Source organism: Argentina silus, assembly GCF_951799395.1.
Source record: "Argentina silus genome assembly, chromosome: 5".
Taxonomy (NCBI): Eukaryota; Metazoa; Chordata; class Actinopteri; order Argentiniformes; family Argentinidae; genus Argentina; species Argentina silus.
Window position 1 is genome coordinate 10,985,017 of NC_139659.1, and position 10,629 is coordinate 10,995,645.

At 42.9% G+C, this 10,629-nt stretch overlaps 2 protein-coding genes across 2 annotated transcripts; one reads left to right on the plus strand and one right to left on the minus strand.

Annotated features, from left to right (window-relative positions):
- Positions 1 to 26: 26 nt before the first annotated feature.
- On the minus strand, positions 27 to 5,229 carry LOC310805055 (uncharacterized protein). Its single transcript, XM_083670575.1, has 6 exons — positions 4,410 to 5,229; positions 1,911 to 2,072; positions 1,592 to 1,778; positions 1,320 to 1,372; positions 984 to 1,087; positions 27 to 666 (listed from the first exon to the last, which is right to left on the minus strand). Exons 1-6 carry the CDS (start codon positions 5,049 to 5,051, stop codon positions 585 to 587), a joined length of 1,230 nt encoding a protein of 409 aa, XP_083526701.1. The 5' UTR covers positions 5,052 to 5,229; the 3' UTR covers positions 27 to 584.
- A 1,708-nt stretch (positions 5,230 to 6,937) lies between these two features.
- Positions 6,938 to 9,292, plus strand: cimip2b (ciliary microtubule inner protein 2B; the record flags this gene model as incomplete). The annotated part of the gene is made up of 6 exons (XM_083670017.1): positions 6,938 to 7,002; positions 7,496 to 7,719; positions 7,835 to 7,989; positions 8,593 to 8,725; positions 8,848 to 9,060; positions 9,201 to 9,292. The coding sequence occupies 6 exons, from the start codon at positions 6,938 to 6,940 to the stop codon at positions 9,290 to 9,292; spliced, it is 882 nt and encodes a 293-aa protein (XP_083526143.1).
- Positions 9,293 to 10,629: the final 1,337 nt, after the last annotated feature.

Sequence of the window (10,629 nt, forward strand, 5' to 3'; positions counted from 1 at the left end):
GATCCATATCCATTCAGGAAGTAGACATCTATATGATGATTGCATTCATGAATGTCCGTTTCCAATATGGAGGCAGGTGCAGCAGGGCAGAACATCTGAACAAACAATTTCTCTCATTATAGAGGGCAGCATATTTCCTATTTTTGATACAAAGTATTTTGGTCTTCTGGAGAGAAAGGGGAGAACATTCTACATCTGACTGTGTAGATGAAAACACAGAGACATGGACAAGGGGTGAGGTATGCATTAAACTGGCTTTAATGAATAAGGAAGGAATCACGGTAAGAATATAGCTAGCTATATATTTGATGGGCACCAAATAAACAGCAATTGTCAGTAATAGCAATGTGCATGAGTAACAATATATATAATATACAATATATAATAAACTATAGGTTATAAATAAGTAGCAGACAATAATATTGAAAATGTAGGAGACAATAAATAAACATGTCAAAAGGACTGAATAGATAATTCACAGCAGTGCTGCGTTGACTGAGTAGTGTCAACAGTTTTGTGAGGAAGTGCTTTCTGTTTCCGAGAAGCTGATGTCCTGGGCTCTTGAATCTAGAACACTGATCCTATCATTCTGGAACTGTTCTTCTCTTGAACAGCTGTCCCAACCAGTACCCGCTGGTCTCCTTCCAGGATGAATGCATTTGTTGGCTTTATGGTAAGAAAACAAAATAAGAATATTTAAAGATAATACGGGCAGGGTATATTTAAATACTTGTATATACTGTATTAACGAATCTGTGTGTCACGAGAGGCCATTTTGGATGGCTGTGAGGGAACAACAGATGCACAGGCTAAATATGTGCTCTCCACTTCGCCTCCCAACACACTGTGCATTATCTATGGAACAGTGCATCCATCCAATCTGGCTGCCATGTTGAACCAGCCATGGACATTTCATATCAGTATCATGCATACATGATGATCCACAGACTTTCCTCTAGGGGTCAGTGTTCTCCATGTCTCACCTGTTTTTCTCTGAATCTGACTGATGTGTGGCCTCCTGCCTCTTCAAACTTCCAATCTTCAACTTCCAGGCCTTGTTTCTACTCCTCTGCTCCTTCTTTAGCTGCTGGAAAAACAAATACAAAAGATAATGCATTTCATATAACAGATACAACAACAGCTGCATATACTGTACTCACACAGGGACAGTATACCACCAAGTTGTACACACACAAGCATACACTTACTATTGTAAGTTACAATAATACTATTGTAGGTTTCTAAGAATGCCTATAGAGTAGGCTGCATAATGTGTCCGTACGTGTGTGAATAAGTGTGTTTAGTTTACATAATTTTACCTCATTTTCGTTGTCCTCAATCGGTTCAAGCAAATTCTCTGTCTTCACCTTTCCTAAAAGACAACGGATGATCCTCAGCTTCAACATGAACAGTCTCAGACTGACAAATGTTAACAATCCAATGGTGATATTTTCATTAGAAATGTAAGATGTGACTGACTACAGTCTTAAGTTTCAAGTTTATTTAGTTTTAAAAAGTGCATTTTCACCAAGATCTCAAAACTAACTATACATCACATGAAAAAACAATCACTATAGCTGAGATTACTCACTTAGATGTCCCTTCAAGACTTGTGTGTCTGATGCTGACCTTCGTCGAAAATCAGGGAAAACAACGACACCGTTCTTATGAGACATTTGGCAGGATAGGTCCTTGTGACCTTTGGCTTCCAGTCTTTGATTGGCAGAGGGAACGCTCTTCTCAGCAGCCTTGCAGTCACCCTGGTTGAATACTGCAGTCTAGATGGAGGCCGAATGTCGGTTAATGACCCAGTGAATACTGACTGTGTCAATGCTCTCACCTAATCAACTCAATGATTGGCTTATATACACATCACATGACCCTCAGATGTCAGATACTCTCGTCATTACCTGGCTCTCCAGTTTGGCCCGCTGCTCCCGGAGCGCCTCCATCTCCACCTGTAACCCCCGGTTACAAATCTGTAGCCTGGCAATCTCCTCCAGAATCCGACACACATGCTCCAGGTACCCCAGCCCAAGGCCAAGCCCCTCCCCCTGTCCCTCCACCTCCCCCTCCCCCTCCCCCTCCTTCCTAACCTGCACAGAGAATAGAACACACATTGAGAGTTACACAGGGCATGCACATACGGTGAATACATACAATAAATGCATAAAATACATCGCAGAAATATACTGTATGACTGTTTTGTCTTACAGCTGCAGACTACAGTGCATTCAGAAAGTATTCATACCCCTTCCCTTTTTCCACATTTTGTTATGTTACAGCCTTATTCTAAAATGGATTAAATTCATTTTTTCACCCTCATCAATCTACACACAATAGCTCATAAAGACAAAGCAAAAACAGGTTTTTAGAAATGTTTACTAATTTATTAAAAATGAAATCACATTTACATAAGTATTCAAACCCTTTACTCAGTACTTTGTTGAAGCACCTTTGGCAGCGATTACAGCCTCAAGTCTTCTTGGATATGACGCTACAAGCTTTGCACACCTGTATTTGGGGAGTTTCTCCCATTCTTCTTTGCAGATCTTCTCAAGCTCTGTCAGGTTGGATGTGGAGTGTCAGTGCACAGCTATTTTCTGGGTTCAAGTCTGGGCTCTGGCTGGGCCACTCAAGGACATTCAGAGGCTTGTCCCGAAGCCACTCCTGTGCTGTCTTGGCCACTCTACCATAAAGGCCTGATTGGTGGAGCGCTGCAGAGACAGTTGTCTTTCTGGAAGGTTCTCCCATCTCCACAGAGGAACTCTGGAGCTCTGTCAGAGTGACCATTTGGTTCTTGGTCACCTCCCTGATGATGGCCCTTCTCCCCCTATTGCTCAGTTTGGCCGGGCGGCTAGCTCTAGGAAGAGTCTTGGTGGTTCCAAATTTCTTCCATTTAAGAATGATGGAGGCTACTGTGTTCTTGGGGACCTTCAATACTGCAGAAATTTGTTTGTACCCTTCCCCAGATCTGTGCCTCGACACAATCCTGTCTACGGGCAATTCCTTCGACCTCATGGTCTGGTTTTTGCTCTGACATGCACTGTCATATGTGGGACCTTATATAGATGGGTGTGTGGCGTTACAAATCATGTCCAATCAATTGAATTTACCACAGGTGGACTCCAATCAAGTCATAGAAACATCTCAAGGATGATCAATGGAAACAGGATGCACCTGAGCTCAATTTCGAGTGTCATAGCAAAGGGTCTGAATACTTATGTAAATATTATTTTTTATTTTTTTATTTTTAATAAATTAGCAAACATTTCTAAAAACCTGTTTTTGCTTTGTCATTATGGGGTATTGTGTGTAGATTGATGAGGAAAAAATAAGGCTGTAACATAACAAAATGCGGAAAAAGTGAAGGGGTCTGAATACTTTCCGAATGCACCGTATGTGTTGAAAAAAGCGAATAGTATAGAATAAAGGCAGTGAATCTGATCATTCAATTGCTGAACCTCTAAAGCTGAGATTATATTTTTCCCCCCGAAGAGAGCTAGCATAATGAGTTGGCCTTTAAATGGCCTTTGTCTGACAGATCTACAACACAGAAGCGTGTCTCTAACTCCTGGGGGTAGCAAAGACAGACACACACAGTGACCAAATCAAAACTCGTCTTAATGAAATAGTTACAGAGTTACTGCTGGGCCAAACATGAAGCACAAACAAACATCTCTCTGCTTCATTACACCAAGCATTGTCAACACTCAACGTGACCTCTGGATAACATCAAGGGAGGAATGTTTGGTGCAGAGGAGTGACAAATTACAGTATACTGTATAATGATTACTGTAGATATGATTTCAGCCAAAATAAAGAAATAGAGGATTCTTTTCCTCTAAGGACTGCCCCTCACTTTGCCATCTGACGCAGAAGCCTATCTGTCTGAGTCTTATCAAGAACACAGCAGAATGCTCAACACCCACACACTCCATCTGCCCATCAGCACTCAGCTGGCTCCATTCCACGCATGCCTGTGGGTGACTGCTCACCTGGACAGACTGGTTTACAGTCTCCGACAGGACTCTGGGTGCTATCCAGGGTATGCTATTACAGTAGACATGTGGTCATTAAATGTGTTCATTACTCTGACTTTCCTTCAGTAAAATAAATTGTCATAAAACATAATGATGTCTGGGATTCTATTGTTGCATTAAATGTAAGTATTTTCAATAAACTTAGATAGATTTTTTTAAATGAATTTTAATATCCTATGGTTTACTTTTTATGTACAGCCCTCATTTTTGTGATGAAGATGAGAAAAAAAATCATCTTGCTGATTGAAAAAAATTATTGGCACCCTGATTGTCACCCTGTCTCTACATTGCTTCAAAACAATCTGAGTATCATAACATTGAGATGAACCTACAGTACATTAACACATACAGTATACTGTAACAGACGCTTACCTCTGTGTGTGTCTGAGCAGGCAGGTTATTCCTGTGATGTTGGGACAAGTCTCTTCTGTGCAGTTGTGAGTCCTGTTGAGTCAATACGGATGAGCTGACTGTACTCATCAAACTCCTTGACCTGTGGGCTGCTCCGTGGGTATGGGTTTCTGTGTGCTGCTGTGTGGTCAAGGTCGCCGTGTAACACCGTTGTCTGGGTACAAAGTGTTGGTTTCCAGGGTACTGCGGTGTCTTCCCCAGACTCCTTCGGTCTGTCCTGCGCAGTGCCTGTTCTACTTTGAGGTGGACCTCCGTGGCAAGCTCCTGCCGAGGTCTCAGAGACCTGTCGCAGAAGGACAGGGATGAAGATAAGAAGGAGGATGGCAGGACAGGAGAGTATGGAGGGGAGAAAGAGGGGAGTCCATCCTCTCCTATGACTGTTGCCATCTCCACTCCAGAATCCTCTGACTCCGACCGCATAGGCATCCCTGTGTCAGGTTTAGATTGCAGTGTTGTCCCTGAAAACATGATGGAGTCTCCAGAGGTGCTGTCTGGCCTTCGGCCCTCCAAACCCACCTCTGACTGTAGATCTAAGATGGGCCCCCCCTCAGTCACCCAAGTCTCCAGAAGATCGCCAAAGCTCCTGTACAAATTCATCTCCGAACCTCAAACCTTCCACTACTACTCTCTCGTCCTCTATGTGGAGAAGACTGAAGTCACTTGTTCAGACAACCACACTATGACTAACTGAGTTGCGCTTGTGATGTAGAATTGAAAACATCCCTTACGTTCCACCTACATTCTTATACCACACCTCTCCATCAATCATCAGGTCACGGTGTCGTGGTCTTGTTTGTAGAGAACAGCTCTTTCCTGTCACTGTGCTCTGTAAGGAATGACTCACCTTGCGCGCCTGAGCCCCCCCGCCCCCCCCAGCCCAACACTCCAACAAACACCATAAAACTCAGGTATGTGATGGGCAAGCCATGACACGGAAAAAAATGACTACCCCATGTGTCAACAGAAACTGCACTGTGTGATTTCTCAGCTTAGCTTACAGTATGATGAAACTATTGCTTCTCTGAAAAATAACGAGACATTTCTTGGAGAGCAATAATTCCTCACTGTATGTGATAAACTGACACAATAATGTTAAAATGGATAATGAAGATAATACATTAGAATTACATTAATGTGTGTGAGTACTGTATATAGGGTAGCCAATGAGTAGGTCCCAAAGCAAGATACAGTTATAGAATGTGTAAAAAGGCATGCCTGTCTGGTGATAGGATCTACATTCCAGTTCCCAAGTGAATAGTGAATGTAAAGTATATCTCACGAGGTTAAAGTTGCAAAGCAAACTTCAAAGCAGACACTATGTTGTTCACACTCAAAAATCAAAGGTTGTCACTTCGCCTGCACTCATTTGGAGTTTGTACATAGTGTACACACCTTCATTATATGCTGTCGTTCACTAATGTTGGGACAGGACACTTTTAAGTTAAACCAGTTCATAAGCAGGTACTGAACAGGCTCTTTATTACAGTAGGACTCCTTCATCATAGGCTGTCATTCACTTGTGGAACATGACACTTTTAAGTTAAACCAGGTAATAAGCAGATACAGGCTGCCACTTTAACTTGGACAGACACTTATGTCACAAGCAGCATTTGTTTTTAATGACCTCAGTGTACAGGTAAACGTAAAATACTGTACAATCCAGTGAGTCTGAAATTACAATGAAGAAAATGACCAGACTAAAAACTCCAAAACGTTTGAGGTGAGTTAACATTATAGGAATACATGCGATCACAGTCATTGTTTCCCAAAGGCCCATTTCTTAATATTACATTCGAGGAAGAATTAAAGCAATGCTGCTAACTATCACCAGGTGTCACTATAGGCTGACACCGTTATTTAATGAACAATGTACAGGTCTATCCCGCATATAGGTCTATACTGTAGGTACAACCAATATTGACACATATCTGTTGTTTATGTATTGTTTATTGTATGAATAGTGTTTCTAGTCCTTTATTCATTTGCACACAGGAAACATATGATGTGGTAATAGAAATAGTACAAAAACACATGTGCAGAGGAGATAAAAACACACAAACAAAGACAACATTACTTATTGAATATGTTTTCAAAACCATGATGAAAGGTTCGATTCAATTTACTACATTATTTGCATGTTCTGATATCAGTTTGATCACAAGGAGAGTGAATGCGTTATGGCAGTACTCTTTCAGACAAACTTCACACCGAGCTGTCAGTCAACTGTGCTTATGGACAAAGTTCTTTACAGGGATTGGTTCGGGGCAAAAGTCAATAAATGACCAGTTTACCTCACAATGCTTACAGTGACGGAACAATGTATCCATGACACTGACGGAATAATGGATCCTTGAACTGGTCTAGACGCAGACATATTTCTGCGCTCAGTCCACTCTGCCCCTGACTAGCAACCACCAGCAAACAGAACTTCAATAACCAGATCTCGTGTCCCGTGTTCTAGGGTAACTAGTTGGTCGGTCAATATGGAGGAATTCCCCCCTAAATTCAGCAAAGTTCTGGTGACACCTGATCCGCAATACATACCGGGGTAGGTAATTCGCATTTATGATGGTTTGAGCTCTTTGTTCAATTCTAGAAAATAAGTTAATTACATTATACACCATATAGAATATGATAAGAGCATTTATTTATGTCAAAGCTCGTACGCAAAATGCGTATGTGCACGCCTCGCTCGTGCGTAATTCGACTTTTTAAATTATTGCGCACACTTTGGTGTTACTTTCTACACCCCTCTTATCTTTCAACATTTTTACTATTTACAAAACTATTTTACACTAAGTACACGAAAATGCCGTGTGCAAGAGCAAGTCAGTCAATGCGCCGCGAACCCACACGTCATCACCCATGGCAACCGTCCTCAGGAAAAGAACAACTCAAAACTATAGAGCGTTCGTCTATGTATACTTCATGTACAATTTGTGGTATTTTCAACAGTAGTGTTTCATCAGTTAGAAATTTCAGTGACATTACTGTCTCAAACTCATCACAGTCATAACCCTCTCTCTCTCTTTTGTCCTCAGGTATGCAGGTTACTGCCCTCAGCTGAAGTACCACCTGGGGAAGACCTATGGCCAGCTGACAGCCAAGCTCCTGCGCTCTCCTGAGGTGTCTCGGTCCCGTCGCCTGGTTCTCCATACAGGCCGCTTCCCCGCAACAGAGACAGACACAGGACCACGGGACGAGATCTGGAGGAGCCACCTTGGAGAACGCAGGAACCTGGAGAGGATGATACCAGGCTACACCGGTATATATGATGGTTCTACTGTTTTTAAACATCAAGCAAAAGGTCCTGTCTGTTTCCCTCCCATCTGTAGAGTGTATGTTGACAATTGTGTGTTTTACTGTGGTATCTTTCACAGGCTTTGTCCCCAAAAGCCAGAACTACTTCTCTCGTACCTATGCCGAGACGTGTCGTGAGGCGCTGTCTGAGTTTGACCGAGATCAGCATCGCAGGATTCGCCTGCAGTCAGCAGAACCACCACTTGCCAGCAACAACACCACCTCTGAGTTTACGGTATCCTGCTCTACCCCCCCAACTCTCTCTCTCTTTTTCTCTTTTTCTCTCTCTCTCTCTCACACACACACACACACACACACACACACACACACACACACACACACACACACACACACACACACACAGACACACACACACACACACACACACACACACACACACACACACACACACACACACACACACACACATACATGTCGACACAGCACCCCAGCACAGGGGTCATTCCTGTTTAATAATCCATGCTGGAGATCCTGTGTCAGTTCAGTGTAGAGTAACACTCGCTCCAAAAGCAGGCAAGTCCCAATCCTGGATTATAGCTCTCCAATCAGAGCATCCACAGATTTAGACCAATTAGGTCTCCCTAGATTCAGACCTATTATCTCCCTGATTGTGCAGGAGATGACAGCCCAATGCAATGCAACAGCACAGTTGTGCTATCATGGACTAGTAATTACTGTTAGGCAGTATTGAATCACTTGCACAATTTACATTTTTGATTAACTCCAGAATAGCCTTTGAAAGGCTTTATTAAGTCAGAGTAAAAGCTGGGATACCTTCTCCATCTTAACCATAGTGTTTGTGTGTCTGTGCATTCAGCCACGGAGAGTGACCACACCTCTGACGGCGATCTCCAAAGATCCCACCCCCTACAAGGCCCTGGACCCCTGGAAGCCCAAGGGCTCGCCATACTTCATGGAGGACACCAGTCCACACAAATACTTTATTTCAGGTACAGGATTTGAATAATCTATGCAAAAAAAAAAAAACAACGAAAATGTCACCAAGTACTTAGATAAGGGTCTGTAGAGTTTCTGAGATGTTTGAGAAGCTTTTCCATTGGGGCGTGTCCAGGTTTCACAGGATATGTGCCCAAGTCCCGTTTCCTGATTGGCACAGGCTACCCCATCACCACCAATAAGGCTCTAGTTCAGTTTGGCAAGCAGATGAAGGGTGACCCCACCTCCCTGCCCCTGCCAGGGGAGGAGTCGGGCACCCTGCCTCCCATCCCCACAGTCTACCCCTCCCACCGGGGCCTGCTGCCCTCATACACCGGCCATGTCCCAGGTCAGTCTTAAATACAGTGCCTCACACATGGCTCAGAACACACCACATCCACCATATTGATATATTAACAACTTAGAATAGGATTCCATTGCTTTAACGTAATAGATGCTCATAAGTCTTCACTTTCAATCTGCCCACAGGATACAAGTTCAGGTACGGACAGACCTTTGGGCAGCTTACCCACAATGCCCTGGGGCTCAGAGGCACTCAGAGGAAGATAGAGGCCCAGTAATGGAACAGTCTGCCAGTCAATGCGATGGCTCAATAAAAGACATAGAGTAGAGAAAGCATCATGGAGTTGTTCGTATGGTGATTCTAAAAACAACATTGATCTGATCAAGGACTTCTGAGATGCTGCATAGCCGTGTTAAAGCCTTATAAGGGCGGTCACGCCATAAGTCTGTTCCTGTGAGCAACCACAACCTCCATTAATCATAGGGTTCAATATATACTCACGGAACACTTTATTAGGAACACCTGTACACCTTCTCATGGTGGAGGTGGTGTAATGGTGCGGGGAATGTTTTCTTGGCACATTTGGGGCCCGTTAATACCAATCAATCATCGCTTGAATGCTATAGCCTATTTGAGTATTGTTGCTGACCATGTGCATCCCTTCATGGCCACAAGTTACCCATCTTCTAATGGCTGTTTCCAGCATGATAATGCATCATGTCACAAAGTCGTCTCAAACTGGTTTCATGAACATGACAATGAGTCCAGTGTTCTTCAATGGCCTTCCCGGTCGCCGGATCTGAATCCAATAGAACACCTTTGGGATGTGGCTTGAAAGTGCACATGAAAAATCTGCAGGAATTGACGCAATCATGTCATCATGGACAAGAATCTCAAAGGAATGTTTCCAACATCTTGTGGAATCAATGTCACGGAGAATTGAGGCTGTTTTGAGAGCAAAGGGAGACCCTGCCCAGTATTAGTACAGTGTTCCTAATAAAGTGTTTGGTGAGTGTAGTTATGCTGATGTTTCACATCACAGCCTAGCGGCTAGAAACAGTTGGTGTCTCTCTGGGGATGAGCAGTGAACAGCCACAGTATGTCCGATTGATTAGGCTTCTACTCTCTAATTGAATGGGAGCCATAATTTACATGAGGGATCAATAAGTTAATCTTTATTATCGCAGAGGTTGATTGTCACACGGCACGTACACTCAGGGGATGCATTCAGAGATTGCAGAGGAAGGATAGCAAAGTTGGGGAGGAGAGATGAGAGCGGTTATAATATACTTAATCACTTTTCATATTATTGCAGAGATTGTTGTAATTTAGTCATTCCTTCCACAAAATGCATGATATGAATTTAACCTTTTCCTCCTCTCTTCAGCTTAGTACTGGGCTGGCCTACTAAAATAGTGTCTATCTGAAACACAACATGATTGCTTTATATATTGTGCAAATGAACACACTCCAATGGGAGCTCTTACAGAAACGATTCCACAAACCTAGAATTGAATTACCTAACCTATTTACAAAACGCTACTTTTCCTCCATAAAAAAACACAATGCATTAGGATACAGTTAAGTACAACCACATACAGTACAGCAGTTCAT